The 16034-nt window shown below is 65.6% G+C and overlaps 1 protein-coding gene and 1 long non-coding RNA gene across 2 annotated transcripts; one reads left to right on the plus strand and one right to left on the minus strand.

Moving 5' to 3' along the window:
• Window positions 1-4: 4 nt before the first annotated feature.
• Window positions 5-9126, minus strand: PLEKHG4 (pleckstrin homology and RhoGEF domain containing G4). Its single transcript, XM_051973539.1, has 20 exons — window positions 8691-9126; window positions 8139-8262; window positions 7958-8051; window positions 7757-7831; window positions 7519-7635; window positions 7345-7438; window positions 7112-7247; window positions 6885-7023; window positions 6631-6742; window positions 6304-6557; window positions 4633-5294; window positions 4134-4431; window positions 3668-3757; window positions 3045-3287; window positions 2605-2775; window positions 2249-2426; window positions 1839-1955; window positions 1426-1659; window positions 1161-1324; window positions 5-1044 (listed from the first exon to the last, which is right to left on the minus strand). Exons 1-20 carry the CDS (start codon window positions 9124-9126, stop codon window positions 1039-1041), a joined length of 3744 nt encoding a protein of 1247 aa, XP_051829499.1. The 3' UTR covers window positions 5-1038.
• Window positions 9127-14852: 5726 nt separating this feature from the next.
• On the plus strand, window positions 14853-15675 carry LOC127552368 (uncharacterized). Its single transcript, XR_007951345.1, has 2 exons — window positions 14853-15067; window positions 15347-15675. It is a non-coding gene; the product is annotated as an uncharacterized LOC127552368 (long non-coding RNA).
• The last annotated feature ends 359 nt before the right edge of the window (window positions 15676-16034 follow it).

Here is a 16034-nt window from a genome sequence, read left to right on the forward strand (position 1 = left end):
TAAGTAACATCCAAATAGATAAACCTTTATTAGAGAAACAGTTCAAAAAAAGGCGCCAGGTCAAGGTTACAATGTGAATCCAGGAAGAAGGCTAGGGTGGGATCCTGGTGAGCTCAGGACCTGGTTGGCGTGGAGGGCAATCTGCAGCAGGCTTGGGGTGGAGTGGGAAGAAGATGACAGCTTCCGCCTAGTCTTGTCCACTCCACCCTGCCTCTTATCTCCCCAAATGCCCAGGGCCACCCAACTTATTCTTTCCCGGGTGTTGTAGAAACTAAAATACTATTGAGATCCCAGAAGGGAACTCAGAAACATAGAAAAGGGCAGGTAAGCCACAAGACCACGCCGGGGTCTTTGTCCCTGAGATTGGAGGCTAAGGAGCCAGGCCAGTCCTAGGACACTGGTGGGACCTAGCCAAAGGAGGAAGCACATCCTCGGAAATCCTTTCCCCAAGTCCCAGGAGACTGACGGACTGCCACCTTTGTCACTGACTGCTGCAGGCGAGACACCAATTCTGTGCCCAATAACGCCCTCCACCCCACCACCTACTCCTGCACATCTCCAAGTTCTGTCAGTCTGGCTAAAATAAAACATGAAACACAACACACTTCCCTCTAGTCTAATTATAACTTAAAAGCTGGGCCCAGCTGGCTGTCCAACTGTCCCTCAGAGTCTCCACGCAGATGGCCAGGAGAGAGGCAGGGAGCCCTTCAGACTACACGGCCATTTTGGGCCACCCTGGGACGGGCCCTTTGTCAAAAGCAACCATGGAGATTAGGCATCTCTTTGCCCCTCCTCACCTCTTCCCCCTTAGCAGGAGCAAATAGCGCTAACCCAGACATTCCAAATGGTTAAGATAGCGAGGTGGGGCTGACAATGTCAGGATGCAGGACGTCGGCTTGGATAACTGGAGCAACCACACGGGGTCCCCCTACCCCGGGCCCTGCCCTGGGCCAGGGTGGGAACTCCCCAAGCTCGAGGCCTCCGACTGAGGGGAGGCCCCCGGGGCCCAGCGGCCAGCATCCAGCAGCGCCCCTGCGCTCAGACCTGTGGAAGCCCGAGAGAGGTCAGGCCCAGGCTCCCCAAGTTCCCCAAGCCAGAGGATCTAAATGAGGACCCCCCAAGGGAATGGCAAGGCCTGGCACACACCCCAGGATACTCACTGAGGAGACGTACTGACTCTGACCACAGTGGGGCTTGTCCTCCACCGGTGGCACGGGCTGGTCTTCGCAGCCGCCGGCCAGGTTGGGGCTGGGCACACAGCCGCTATCCGAACCACTGGAGCTAGCTGATGGGCACTGGGAGGAGGCCTCGGAGCTCTCGGGGGCTGAGGGAGCCACAGGGAAGCGGCCGTGAGCCACCCTCCTCCAGGGCCCCCCCCCCACTTCCCCCTTAGTCCCCCCGTCCCCACCCTCGAGGCAGACATACTCAGTGAAGGCTGGCTGCCTGTCTCAGCCTCTGGATCCAGCTCCTCCTCCAAGTAAGCAGTGGGGTACAGGGGCCAGCAGAGTCCCAGTCGAGCTGGGTCTCCGCACAGGTGCAGGTTGAGAGGCCCCAGCAAGGAACAGGAGGAAGGACCAGTGGAAAGTGTTGCTGGAGGCCCGGGAAAGGGGTTGGCGTGGTCAAACAGAGACACCGCAATGGAGGCCCGAGTGCGAGCTCCTGTCCCGGACAGACAACTTGAGATCAGCCTCGTGAGGGGAGCACACAACACCCCGTCCACCTGCCCGCGTATGCGGTGACTTCTGTCCTCTCTGCTGCTTCCCCATCTCTCTCCCTCTCCCCTTCCCAATAAGGACCCCTGCTTCCAGCAGTCCAGGACCCCCTGCACCCCCCAGTACCTCGCCCCTTCATGATATAGTTGATGGCGCGGTCATTGATGGCGGCTTCACTGGGAGTAATGTCCAGGAAGGGTTTGTTCCCTACCCCCATAGATACCATCTCAGCCATCCGGAGCTCTGGGGAGAGAGGCCCGGGGTAACCAAAGGCACCACATCCCGCCCCTTCCCAGCCCCTCGAACTTCAGAGCCATAGTCCCTGGGGAGTCTTCATTTTGCACGGGGGCTGCTGGCAGGCTAACGGGCGTCTATCAGAGGATGGGGAGGCCACAAAGGGCGGCAGGCTTGGGGTTAGGAGGCACTTGAGAGACCGGCTCAAGCCCCCTGACTTTTACAGCTGAGAAAACAGGCCCGTGGGGCCCCCTGAGTCCGGACCCCCCGACACTCGGCACGGGTGCTGGGGCAGATGGTACCCTTATTGCGGGTGGCCTGCCTCCAGAGCAGGCTGGCGATGTCAGCCGTCCAGGCCTGCTTGTTCTCGGGGGTGAGGGCCTGCAGCACAAACGTGTCGCCGGCCTTGCGGCGCCGGAACCAGATCTCGAAGCGCAGCCCGCTCTCTCCGCAGTTCTCCGTGAGACCGATGTCTGCCGTCTGCCCAGAGAGACAGGCGGGGCCGGGGTAAGTAGGGATGTGCGGCGGGGCAAAGGCTGAGAGCTGGCAGCCTCCGCAGGCAGAGCCAAGGTCACAGGCGGGACCGGGACGGGGGCAAGGACCTGGCTGTGGGCTGTGGCAGCCCAGTCTGGCCGGGCCCCCGGGGGGAAGGGCCTACCTTAAAGGAGTGCTTGTAGACGAAGGAGTCAACACCCCTGGGTCCGTGCCGAGATTTACTGAAGAGGATGAGCTCCTCGAACAGGAAGACGCGGCGCTGGCACTTCTTCCGCCCGGACCACACTGTGAACTCGTCCTGGCGAACCAGCTGGCCCTGCTCCTTGAGGTTCACCTGGCACGGATTTCTCAGCTTTAGTGAGGGATGCCTGGCAGGCACCATCCCAGGACCAGCAGACTCCCAGAGGGCCAGCCCTGAGCCAGGAGACACCCTGTGCCACACGGGCACTGGCCCATACCCATGAGCCCGCCCGTGCCACGGGGCACCAGTCCATACCCACGAGCCTGCCTGTGCCATGGGGCACCGGCCCATACCCACGAGCCTGCCTGTGCCATGCAGGTGCCAGCTCAGAGCCACCAGACCCCATCCCCGTGCCCACTCACGTCGCAGCCACGGATGGCGTCCATAGCCAGCAGGTCGTTGCCGTGTCTCAGCTGGAAGCGAACGAGGTGACAGGCAGCGTGCAGGGCGGCGAGGTCAGGCTCTCGGGCCCAGCCCGGCCCCGGCCCTTCCTCGCAGGTGCGGGACAGTTCCTGCAGCAGCAGCGCGTACTTGCTCATCCGCTGAATGGGCTTCAGCAGGTAAGAAGCCAGGTCCAGGTGGTCCCCCAGCCGCCGCTGTTTGTCCTGGGCCCGGCCGGGGCAGGGAAGAGCGAGGTTCCAGGTGAGGGGGAAGCGAGGCCCGGGCGGGGGCTGCCGGCCCGGGTCCCCCAGGGAGGAAGAGCAGAGAGCAGGCTGGCGCTGCACGTGCAGGGCCGCCCCGCCCCTTGGCCACTGGGAGTCCGGGAGGGCTGTGGGGCTGAGAAAGGCCTCTGAGACTGGTCTTTCAGCCCTTCCCTTTAGAGGTTGGGAAACTAAGGCCCACGGGCAGGACGGCGCCGGCCCAGCACAGCGAGCGGCAGAGCTGGTGCGCCAGCCCCAGCTTCTTGTCCAAGGCGGGAGAGCCAGGGCAGGGACCTCCCTCCCCTCGGGCCCCTAATAAGTGCGAGGGGCCGAGGGGCGCCCACCTTAAAGAAGGCGTTGCCGTGGCTGGCCAGCAGCGCGTCCGATCGGGGCTTGTTCTTGCTGTAGAGGGCGTACATCGCAAACTGCTCCCTCTGTGGAGGTAAAAGGCTCACCCAGGGCTGGCGCTGCCCAGCCCCCACAGGCCAGACCGTCCCAGGAAGACAAAGGGCCCTTCTCCCAGGCGCCCTCCCCGGGAGCCACTCCTGCTAAAGCCCCCCAAGGAGCGCCTGCGCACAGGGGCACACTCAAACCCACCCGAAGCACAAGGCCCCGCTTCCAGACTCAGCTAACCAGGGGCGCGCCCACAGCCGGCCCCCAAGCATTCACGTGGCAAAGCGGTGGCTTGTCCCCAAGAAAGGGAGGGGCCCCCTGAGCTCGCCCCCCGGTCCGGGCACCCCGGCTGGAGAGCCTGTCTAAGGGGGCAGCGGAGAGGGGCTGCCGAGGCCCAGGGGAGGGGGCGAGCCTCACGTGGCGCAGGAAAGCGTGGGCGACTCGGAGCGGGTGCTGGCTGCAGCTCTCCAGCTCCCGCAGGAAAAAGTGGCGGTGGAAGTCGCGGAGCTTCTCCAGGTTGCCGAAGAGCCGGGCTCGCTGTCCCCGCAGGCCCTGGGGCACGTCCGCCCGCTCCAGCTCGGGGAAGTAGCTCTCCACCACGTAGTCCAGGGCCCGCACGTACTCCTGCTCCGTGGCCACCATCTCGCCTAGTATCAAGTGCAGCCTGCCCAGTGGGCGGGGCTCAGGGCCAGCCCCACACCGGGCCCTCTGGTCTCTGCGCCGACGGCCGGGTCACCCTCCCACTGCACCCCGCCCCTTCCACCTGAGAATCCCGCAACAAGCCTGTCATTGGGGGCTGCAGGAGGTACCCTCCCAGTCACAGAAGGGAGAGGCTGAGCCCCGGGGGCCTGCAAGCTCGGACCGCTCTGCGGAAGCCCCGGCCCAGGGTTTCTGCCCAGCTCTAGATGTCCTTTACCTGTTCTGGGTGCTGGCCTCCAGGGTGGGACTGCTGGGCGATGCCTTCGGGGCCCCCGGGGCTCTCTGGGAGGGGGGCCCCGCCTCCTGGCTGCCGGCAGCCCCCACGGAAGCGCCCGAGGGGCGACGGGGGGGCGACAGGGGGGAGGCCGCGGCCGAGGGCTCGCCCAGGCTGAGCCGGCACACCGAGCCCCACAGGCTCTGCTTTACCCTCATCTCGGCGGGGTGCGTCCTCTTCGGGGGCTGGGAGGCGACGGAGCCCAAGGAGACGCTGTGCCGGCTCCTCTCTCTGACCTTCCTGCCGGGGGCCTGGGAGGCCTGTTCGGAGGAGCTGCTGCCGCTGCTGCCGCCGCCCGGAGACCTCTGCGGGCCCACCACGAAGGCGGGCAGCACCTGCCGGGCCCTGAGCGCGGCCTCCAGCTTCCTGTCCAGTGCCAGCTGGGTGTCCTGGCACTGGGCCCACACCAGGTGGCACTGCTGGACGGGGAGCCTGGAGCCCAGCCCCGCAGCCAGCGCCCGCATCTCCTGGAAGTGGGAGGGCGCCAGGTCGGGGTGCAGGGCTCGGTGCCCCTCCAGGTGGCGCAGCACCCCCTCTGGGGACTCACACTCCTCCTCCGCGAGCGTGGCCAGGGCCTTCTGCCCGTCCCGTGCCCATATCAGGGCCTGCAACGGAGGGAGAAAACCCGCTTGCTTTCAGAAGGAAACTCCCCTCCCCAGACCTGGGCTAAGGAGGGCCAAGAGGATGCTCTTCTCCGCGGGCATCCCCCTCCCCTGGTCTGCTCAGGGAAAGGAGGGAGGGCCCCACTGGCCCCGGCCCACAGACGGCGGAGCTGAGGGGCCCTGGGTCACAGGCTCCCGAGCCCGCCTCTGGGCTTGCTCCCAGACAGCAGAGAGGCTCCGTCTGGACCCTGGGCCTCGGCTTCCCCGGCTATAAAACGAGGCGGCCGGACTCTTACATCCCGGGGTCCTGGGACGTGACGTGTTTGCCCCCAAATAACGGCACTCTCTGGGTAAAGCGGTGCCCCCCCGCCCAGGGACACGCCTGTCTGTGGGGAACGGCCCGAGAGTGGGCGTCGACATTACCCCTCTTCTGCAGAGGAGGGAGGGACCTGCCCAGTCACTTGCTGACCCCAAGCGCCCACTCCCTTCTCAGGGCTCCTGGCTTCCTCTCTGCCCCGGCCCTGCCTTCCCCACACCCCCAGGCCACACAAACCCCAGGGCCGAAGACTCGGGCTGCCCAGGCCTCGGGAAGTGCCAGGGGACGGAGGGCACGGGGCCCGGCTCTGCCAGCAGTCCCCCCCAGGGTCCCTCTGCACACGCTGGCAGGAAGGACACAATGCCCAGCCAGGGCCAACCTCGCTGGGGAGGATGGTCAGTGAGCACGGCAGCGCTGAGGGCGAGGCGCCAGGGTCCGCTGCAGCCCGGCCCCGGCCTAGGCTGGGGAGGGGACACAGCGAGCCCGGGAGGAGCGGGGCAGGGCCCGGTGGAGAAGCGAAGAGCTCAGCAGCAGCCGGAGCCTTTGGGGCCTAACGCAGGACTGAGAACCGGAAGAGCCGCCAACATTCTCCCAAAAGAGGGGCCCGGGGGGCACGCCAGGACCACCCAGGCCGCCCGCCCCGCTGCCCGAGCCCTCTGCAGGAGAAGCCGGAGTGCGGGCCAGCCCCGGGCGCACCTGGTCCAGCAGCTGAGAAAGCTGGTGCGCATCCATGAGCTGCCGCCGGCGCCGCGAGAGCGCCCTCGAGAACTCCGACAGCTGGGCCCGCAGGGAGAGGAGGCGGGCCCCGGCAGCCCCCAGCCGGCCCAACTCCGGGGCCTCCCAGCCAGCCAGAATCGCCTCGCCCCGACGGGCCTGCTCCTGGGAGGGGAAGGGCCTGCTCAAGCCCGGCCCCAGGCCTGCCGCCCTGCCACCCCCCGCCCAGGAGGCCCCTCTGGCCCAGTGGCCTCCCCCTCCCGTGAGCCCCCAAAGCCGCCCCCCTTCCTGGGCCCACCCCCACCTGGCCAGCCTGGTCGAGCTCCCAGAAAGCGTCCCGAGCCTGGAGCAGCGCGTCCAGCGAAGGCTCCTCTGGCTCCTTCAGTCCTGGCCAGCCCACGTTCTGCAGCCAGGCCTGAATCTGGAGGGGATGAGAGGGCGGAGCTGCCCGGGGGGGTGGGAGCCGGGGCCTTGGGCGGAGGGCGGCCACCCCCGCTAGCAGCACCTGTGACCCGGGGTGTCTGGGGCACGGGCAGGGGCAGGGAGGGGAGAGGCGCGCCCACCTCGCTCAGCGTTCCCGCCTGGGCCTCCAGCATCCTTCCCAGCTCCAGCGCGCGCATCCGTTGGTTGCACAGAGTGACTAGCTGGTGCAGCAGCCCGTCCACCTGAGCATACAGCTTTCCCGCCTCGTCCACCGCCGACCTGGCGCGACAAACAGGCGGCCCTCCTGAGCCGGGCGCCACGGGGCGGGAAGCTGGGCCAAGCCCGGCGCCCGCTCCCCGGCGCCCACCTGTAATCCGGGCTCTGAGTCACAGCCGGATCTTCCCACTGCAGCTGCGCCAGGGCCGTGCCCCCCTCCCGCTGGAGCCGGGCCAGCACAGGGTAGTCCAGCACCTGCTGCATCAGCTCGCGGGGGTCCTGCCCAGCTCCCTGCGGGGCACAGACACGGGGGTGAGCGGGGCGAGGAGGCTGGAGGGGGGCCGTGCCCGTGCTCCCGGTCGCCGGCAGCCGTACTCACCCCACGGCCCTCTGGCTCAGGGGCAGCCGCTACACTCTTGATGGCCCCTCGGAGCAGGGTGCAGGCCTCCAGGCAGCTCTGCTGCAAGGCTTCCAGCCGCTGAAGGACAGGGAGCGCGGTCGGCCGGCGGCCCTCGGGGGGCTCTCCCTCTCCCTGCCGCCCCCGCTCCCACCACTGACCTTTCGGAAAGCCAGCCAGGCGCCGTGGCTGTAGGGCAGGCAGCCTTCCAGGGCGAGGGGCAGCTGGGAGCTCGGGATGAAGGAGAGCAGAGCTTGGCGGGAGGGCAGCAGCTCCAGCTGGGGAGGGAGAGGGAGCTGGGGCAGGCGGCAAGGAGGGCATGGGCCGGAGGGGGCCCGGGAGGGAAGGGGGAGCGCCGAGGGCAGGGCCCCAGCGGGCACCCTCAGCCCAGCCCGCTACCTTCAGTCCTGGAGGGAGCGTCCCCGCCATCTTCCCCAGCAGCAGCACCTGGTGCACGGAGCCCGGGACGATTTTCTGAAACGGCCACGGCCACAGCCCTCAGCGCCAGCGCCTCCCGGGGCCCTCAGGCCTCGCCCTGAACCCCGAGCCCTCCCTCGCGGGCCCGGCCTCCCCCGAGGGGCTTCTCCCGGCCCAGGTCACCTGCATCTGGCTGAGCCCCAGGAAGAGGCTGGGGCTGGGCAGGCAGTGCCGGGCGTCCACCAGCACAGTCAGTCCCCGGGCCTGGTCCTCGGGCCTGTCAAAGTAGGAGCAGAGAGGGGCTGACTCGGGGCACCCTCTCCCCCAGCCCTGCTCCTCCCCTCCCGAAGGGCCCCGCTCCCACCTGGGGATGCCGTGCAGGTAAAGGAAGAGGCCCGCAAGCTCCCGGACGCTGCAGTGAGGGCCCAGCCAGGCCAGGTTCCGGGTACAGACCAGCAGCACCGCCCGGCCCTGGGCATCCCTGGTCCCTGCAGGAAGGGAGGGCTCACCATGGGGCTCCCCTGCTCCTCTCTACCCTGCCTCCTCGGTGGCCGGCCAGCCCCCGGCCCTGCCCCCGGCCCCTGCCCCTGGCCCTGCCCCCGGCCCCTGCCCCTCGGCCCCTGCCCCCAACTCCTGCCCCCCGGCCCTGCCCCCCGGCCCTGCCCCTCGGCCCCTGCCCCCAACTCCTGCCCCCTGGCCCCTGCCCCCCGGCCCTGCCCCCGGCCCTGCCCCCGGCCCCTGCCCCCGCCCTGCCCCCGGCCCCTGCCCCCGGCCCTGCCCCCGCCCTGCCCCCGGCCCCTGCCCCCGCCCTGCCCCCCGGCCCCTGCCCCCGCCCTGCCCCTGCCCCCGGCCCCTGCCCCCGCCCTGCCCCCGCCCTGCCCCCCCCCGCCCACCTGCTCTGCCCCCGGCTCCTTACCAGGCAAGGCTGCCATGCCGCTGGCCAGCAGCTGGGGTGACAAGTCCTGGGCCAGGATGGGCCTCCGGGCCCCAGGCAGGGCGGGGGGGCCCTGGGAGGCCGCGGGCTCTTCGGGCTCACCTGGGGAGAGGGGCTTGGGGGCTACTTCCACTCCGCTGGAGGAAGGAGCCCGAGCTCTGGGGTCTGGGCCCCCGGGGACATTGGGCCAGGGCCCCGGGACTCCTAATTCAGGGCGGGGGCATGGGGGGAGATCTGAGCCCGGGGGACCTCCATGAGCCCCCTGTCCCCGGGGCTTCCTCTGCCCGGCGGCCCCGCTCACCTCCCCGGGGGGGCACCGGCCCCAGATCCTCGGCGGGCTCCCTGGCACCTCTCCTCCTCTGGGCGTCCTCCAGGGCAGAGGGAGCGGGGCCCCCGGGCCGCCCCTCTCCCCCCTCATCCGGGGGTGGCCCCAGAGCCGGAGGGCCCTCGTGGGCACGGGGGCCAGCTCCCCCCTCCGGGCCCCGGCCCCCTTCCGGCGGAGGCTCAGCGGCCCCGGGGGGCTCTGGGGCACAGGCGCCCGGGGGGGCCTCCGCGGGGTCTTCCTCGGCCCAGGCGTCGGCCAAGCTGCACACGGCGTACCTCCAGTCGGTGGCGTGGGCGCCCCCTGGGGGCGGGTCGGAAGCCATGGCAGCCCCCGCGGGGCCCGGGCACCCGCCGGGCGGTGAAGATGGCCGAGCGGCCGGCCTCGGGCAGGGGCAGCCGCCGGGCGCCAGGCAGGTGAGCACCAGGCGGGGCCGGCGCCGCAGGAAGGGCACCAGCTGCAGGTAGAAGTCTGGGCTCCAGCAGCCGCCAGTCCAGGGAGGCCAGCTGCACCACCCCGCGTGGGCAAAGCGGCGGCCGGGGTACTGAGCCTGAAACGGGAGGGGCAACGGCCCTGAGGCGGGGCCCGAGCCGGCCCCTCACCGCGGGAGGCTGGAGGGACTTGGGCCAGCAGAGAAGATTCTAGCAGGAAGTAGTCTAGAGGTCATCCCACCTAACCCCTCACCTTACAGATGACCCCAGAGAGGTCAAAGGGCCTAGAGGTCATTTCCTCTAACCTCTCACCTTGCAGATAACCTCCAGAAAGGTCAGTGGCTGCCCAGGATACCCAGGCTGGGGGGAAGGGAGCAGGAAGGGACTTGGAAGTCACCTGATCTAACCCCTCACCTTACAGATGACCCCAGAGAGGTCAGAGGGCCTAGAGGTCATCTCTCTAACCTTTCACCTTGCAGATGCCCCCTAGAGAGGCCAGCGACTGCCCAGGTGGCTCAGGCTGAGGGGGAGGGGAGTAGGAAGGAGACTGGGCTGCCTGGCCCCACCCCCCACCCCACAACTGCCCCCAGGGGCCCCCGGGGTCCCTCACACAGGCGTGCAGCTGGACGCAGTGCAGGATGTGCCGGGCGGGCAGCAGGAAGTCCAGCAGGTAGCGCAGCCCGTCGCCCGCGTAGGCCCTCTCGACCACGGCCAGCACCTGGCCCAGCAGCGCCCCCGCCGAGCCCCCGAAGGGCGGGTACAGGGCCGACAGGGTGGCCTGCAGGCAGGTGTCCAAGGAGCTCGAGTCCTGCGGGAGGCAGCCCGGCTCAGGCCCGGCCCCCAGCCCTGCAGCTCCCCTGCCCTGCTGCAAATGGCCTCCCGCTGGGGGAGGGGGCGGCGGGGGTTGGAGTGCACTCACTCTGCACCGGCCCTCTGTCCTCTGACCCCCTGACCTGGGGAGGGGCCTGGCTCTCCTGGGACCTGCAGGTCAGCCCACCCCCCTTCCTTCCCTCCTTTCCCCCCTCCCCCCCTTTTTCCTTTCCCTCTCTCCCTTCTTCCTCCCACCCTGCCTCCCATTTTTTCTTCCTCCCTCTCTCTGTTCCTCCCTCCCTCTCTCTGTTCCTCCCTCCCTCTCTCTGTTCCTTCCTCCCTCCCTCTCTCTGTTCCTTCCTCCCTCCCTCTCTCTGTTCCTCCCTCCCTCTCTCTGTTCCTCCCTCCCTCTCTCTGTTCCTCCCTCCTCTCTCTGTTCCTCCCTCCCTCTCTCTGTTCCTCCCTCCCTCTCTCTGTTCCTCCTCCCTCCCTCTCTCTGTTCCTCCCTCCCTCTCTCTGTTCCTTCCTCCCTCCTCTCTCTGTTCCTTCCTCCCTCCCTCTCTCTGTTCCTCCCTCCCTCTCTCTGTTCCTCCCTCCCTCTCTCTGTTCCTCCCTCCCTCTCTCTGTTCCTTCCTCCTCCCTCTCTCTGTTCCTCCCTCCCTCTCTCTGTTCCTTCCTCCCTCCCTCTCTCTGTTCCTTCCTCCCTCCCTCTCTCTGTTCCTCCTCCCTCTCTCTCTGTTCCTTCCTCCCTCCCTCTCTCTGTTCCTTCCTCCCTCTCTCTGTTCCTCCCTCCCTCTCTCTTTTTCTTCCTTCCTTCCTTCCTTCCTTCCTTCCTTCCTTCCTTCCTTCCATCCTTCTATCTTTCCTTCCTTCCTTCCTTCCTTCCTTCCTTCTTCCTTCCTTCCTTCTTTCCTTGCTTCTGTCCTTCCTTCCGTCCTTCCTTCCTTCCTTCCTTCCTCCTTCCTTCCTTCCTCCTTCCTTCCTTCCCTCCTTCCTTCCTTCCTTTCTTCCTTCCTTCCCTCCTTCCTTCCCTCCTTCCTTCCCTCCTTCCTTCCTTCCTTCCTTCTTTCCTTCCTTCCTTCCGTCCTTCTATCTTTCCTTCCTTCCTTCCTTCCTTCCTTCCTTCCTTCCTTCCTTCCTTCCTTCCTTCCTCCTTCCTTCCTTCCTTCCGTCCATCCTTCCTTCCTTCCCTCCTTCCTTCCTTCCTTCCGTCCTTCCTTCCTTCCTTCCGTCCTTCCTTCCTTCCGTCCTTCCGTCCTTACTTCCTTCCTTCCGTCCTTCCTTCCTTCCTTCCTTCCTTCCGTCCTTCCTTCCGTCCTTCCTTCCTTCCGTCCTTCCTTCCTTCCGTCCTTCCTTCCTTCCTTCCTTCCGTCCTTCCTTCCTTCCATCCTTCCTTCCTTCCTTCGTTCCTTCCTTCCTTCCTTCCGTCCTTCCTTCCTTCCTTCCTCCCTCCCTCCCTCCCTCCCTTCCTTCCATCCTTCCGTCCTTCCTTCCGTCCTTCCTTCCTTCCTTCCTTCCGTCCTTCCTTCCTTCCTTCCGTCCTTCCTTCCTTCCTTCCGTCCTTCCTTCCTTCCGTCCTTCCTTCCTTCCTTCCGTCCTTCCTTCCTTCCTTCCTTCCGTCCTTCCTTCCTTCCTTCCGTCCTTCCTTCCTTCCGTCCGTCCTTCCTTCCTTCCTTCCTTCCTTCCCTTTTCTTTTTTCCCTTTTTCCCCTGAGGCAGTCAGGGTTAAGGGACTTGCCCCGGGTCCCACCGCCGGGAGCTGAGAAGTGTCTGAGCCGGGATTTGGACTGAGCTCCTCCTGACTCAGGGCGGGACTCTCTCCAGCCCTCCGTCCCTTTCCATTTTTTCCCTTTCCTCAGAAGGTCACTTCTAATTGCTAGACCTCAGTTTCTCTGTCTATGAAATGGGGACCCTTGTAGTTCAACTAGGCTGGAGGGGAAATTCAGAGATTGCCAGGTCCCTTGCTTTTTATAAGGGACCATATTTTCAGGGGTGACGTCAGGCTTCTCCAAGGCGCCCAATCGCGCCTCGCCGTACGTGGCGGCCCCGTATAATCCCGCCGCCGCGTGCTTGTACCTCTGCGGCCGGCTATCGCGAGAGCTGCCGGGAGCCCCGCCAAGGCCCGCGCCGCTAGGATTCTGCCCCGTCACGTGTCGCTGGGGGGGGGGGGGGAGACCGTGGGACAGCCCGTGTGTTTCACAGGTCGGGAAACAGGCCCCGAGAAGCGCCTAGGCTGTGACCACCCGGGACCCCAAGGGCAGGCGCGCCGCCCCGGGAGGGCGGTTTGGTCAGAAAGGGCCGGAGGCCGCCGGCCCCGAGCCCCTCCCCCGCCTTACAGACTGGGACTGAAGCACTGGGAGGTTGCCCTGAGTTTCTAAGTACTGAATGGGATTTGCTCCCGCTCCTCGCCTCGGGTCCAGCGCCCTGCGCTTCAGAGCCGGCGCTCTCTCCTGCCGGGTCCCGTTGTGTCTCCCAAGGGTCCCGGGGCGGGGGGAGGGGGAGGGGGGAGGAGGAGGAGGCAGGAGGAGGAGGGAGCACTCCCTCGGACCAAGGGTACCGGCTCCGAGGGGCGGAGCTCTAGCCCGGGATGCCTTGGGGACGGCTTGGTCCCACACGGCCTTTCTCCGGTGATGGGCCCGGGATCCCAGCGGCAGTGACTGACTCCGGATCTCCGCGGCCCGGGCTGGGGGGGGAAGAGGAAGCTCTGGGCTCTCAGTCTCCCCGAGGCCCTCCCTCAGAGCCAGCAGGGACAACCCCCACCAGATTGCCACGGGCCCCCATATATTGTTTCCTACATGCCCGAGGTCCCCAAACGGGCAGGCGGGGTCCCTGGCAGCTGTGAAAGGGGCATTGTGCGCCGGCCCAGGGGGCAGGGAGAGAGGAAGAGGGAGGCGGGCCCTGGAGGTCCTGCCCAGGAAGGAGGAGGGGAGGCAAGTCCGGATCCCCCAGAAAAGGGCGCCTTTCTCGGGGGCTCCTCTGCCCCATCCAAGCCTCCCTTCTCAGGCTCCTCTACCCCAAACCGCTGCCCTTCCCTGATCACGGACTCAGGGCTGGAGCTGCGGCAGCTTCCGAGAACACAGAAGAAACCCCTTCCCATGAACCAACCGCAGGGGAGTGGGGGGGCAGGGGGGCAAGAGGCTACAATAACCCCTTCCTCCCTGCAGCTGTCAAGGAGCCTGGCTCTGCCCCCTTCCCACCCCGGGGAAGCTGCCCCCCAGGAAGGCTCTGGAAGCTGAGGGAGGGACTCCTGCCACCCCGCCCCCCAGGCTGGCACGGGCTGCTCCTGCCATAGCTGGGAAGGTGACGGTGCCCTGTGGGAGGGGCGCACGACCAATGAGCATCCGCCAGCCACCCCCACTCACCATAAAGCCCTCGGAGTCGGGTCCTCTTCTCTGGCCTCCGGTGCCCCGGCCCCCACCAGCACAGACCCCCGGCAGCAGCCCCCGCTCCCACCCCAGCACAGAGCGATCCCAGCCCGGCCAGCTCCAACTGGAGACTCTGGGCACTGCCCACCAGGCTCAGCTGACGGGCAATGTGGGTGGGAGGGAAGGGAGGGAGGGGAAGGAGAGGCAGGGGAGGGGAGGAGAAAGGAGAGGAGTCGCAGGGATCAGGGTCTACACAGAAAATCCAGCCGCCCCCCATGCTGCTGGGGGAGAGGGGGGCCGTGCAGCCTCAGTGTAAGAGGCAGAAGGTGCGATTCGAATCCAGAGCTCAAGCTCCAAACCCAGGACTCCTCCTGTTCTACCACAAGGGGAAGAAAAGAAAGTGCTTAAGGAGAGCGGAAACAGATGGTCTGGGCCCAGGGTTCTGAGGGGATGGGGGGGGGCGGGCCTGTGTCTCTGCCCCCATGATCCCAGCCAAGCAGAGGCTGCAGGCCCCCTGGGACAGGCCCTTCATACCCCAGGATCCTGGTGGGGACAGGGCGGGGCTGGAGGCTATATCCCGAAGGAGGGTCTGGACATGGCAGGGCCTGCTACTAACACACTCCTGCCCTCTCTTCCCTCTGTGTGTGTGTGTCTTTGTTTCTCTTTCTCTCTCTCTCTCTCTGTCTCTGTCTCTCTCTCTCTCTCTCTGTCTCTCTGTGTCTCTGTCTCTGTCTCTCTATCTGTCTCTGTCTCTCTGTCTCTGTCTCTCTGTGTCTCTTTCTCTGTCTCTCTCTGTGTGTCTCTGTGTGTCTCTGTCTTTCTCTGTCTCTCTGTCTCTGTCTCTCTCTGTGTCTCTGTCTCTGTCTCTGTCTCTCTGTCTCTCTCTGTCTCTGTCTCTCTCTGTCTCTCTCTGTCTTTCTCTGTCTCTCTGTCTCTGTCTCTCTGTCTCTCTCTGTCTCTGTCTCTCTGTCTCTCTCTGTCTCTGTCTCTCTGTGTCTCTGTCTCTCTGTGTCTCTGTCTCTCTGTCTCTGTCTGTCTCTCTCTGTCTCTTTTTCTCTGTCTCTGTCTCTGTCTCTCTGTCTCTCTCTCTCTCTCTTTCTCCCCTTCCTCACACACACACACACACTCTCCTGCCCAGTCCCCAAAGATCCAGAGTCCCAGCTCCTAACCCAGAGCCAAGTAAACCCAGAGCGCAGATGCCAGGACAGGGATTTTAATCCAGCATTTCTGTGAGACAATGTCTCTCCCCTAGGAGGCAGACTTCTCGTGGACGGGAATTGTTGCCCGTTTGTGGGCAATGAGAGCTGGCACAGCGCCAGCCTGGCACATGGTGGGCACTTGTCTCCAGACCTCCGAGGCCCCTGCATCAGAGGGGGGCAGTCTCAGGGTGCCTGGGCCGGGCCTCTGCAATTCACTCTCTGTGTGACATCAGGTAAGTCACTCAACCACTTAACCTCAGTTTCCTCATTTGTAAAATTAAGAGATGGGGTTCCCCGGCCTGCATGGGCCCCTTATAGCCCCCAAAGTGCGGTCTTCCATTGCTCTCCATCGGGGGGATCGAGGGCCGAGGATGGGCACATCCCCAGTCCTGAGCCTGGGTTCTCTCTCCACCATCCCGCGATCCTACGTCTCATTCCCCAAGATATCTGAGCCCTGCCCCTTCCCCTCCAGACTTCCGGGTCCCACAGAAATCCCCTTCCCCAAATCCCAGGTGGAGTAAAGGCTGGGGATGCTCAGACAAAAGGAGGCTGGGGCTGGTCGTCAGCAGCCCCTGGAGCCCACGTAACGCAGTGAAAACCTCGTATAAAGGCGAGAACTGGTCAACAAAGCGTCCGGCCGCGGCTCCGGAGGGAGGAAGCATTCCCGTGCCCACCCCCCTCCCCGTCGGAGAGACCCCAGCAGAGCGGGACACATGTTTTTGGACGTGGCCGATGTGGGCTCTGTCTTGCTTGACTATGCAAGTTTTCATAATTTTTTTTTTCTTTTTCCAACAGGAGAGAGTAGGAAGGAGGGAAAATAAATATTTAACTGAAAAAATAAGTTTAAGCAATTGAAAAAATTTGGAGATTGGAGTGTCCAGGTCCCCCTGACCTCACCCCCACCTTAACTCTGTTCTAGACAGGGCAGGGAGGATGCTCGGGTCCAGGGTCCGTCTCCTCAGCCTTCCCCTTTGTTCCTCCCTAAGCCATCACTGCGTGGGCAGCTGGAGGGAAGCTGGCACCAGAGCAGGACAAAGGGGCCCCATGGGTGACCCCACAACCCCCACAGAAGACAAGAAGAGCCTTACTTAGCCAAGACAGGAGCAGGGCCCACGGTGTAGAGAGCAGGGACTTCCCAGGGATAGGAGACTGAGAGCCGGTCACCCAAGCAGTAACATGGCAGGGAGGGGGCTGACACGT

The sequence above is a fragment of the Antechinus flavipes genome, chromosome 2 (genome assembly GCF_016432865.1).
Source record: "Antechinus flavipes isolate AdamAnt ecotype Samford, QLD, Australia chromosome 2, AdamAnt_v2, whole genome shotgun sequence".
Classification (NCBI taxonomy): Eukaryota; Metazoa; Chordata; class Mammalia; order Dasyuromorphia; family Dasyuridae; genus Antechinus; species Antechinus flavipes.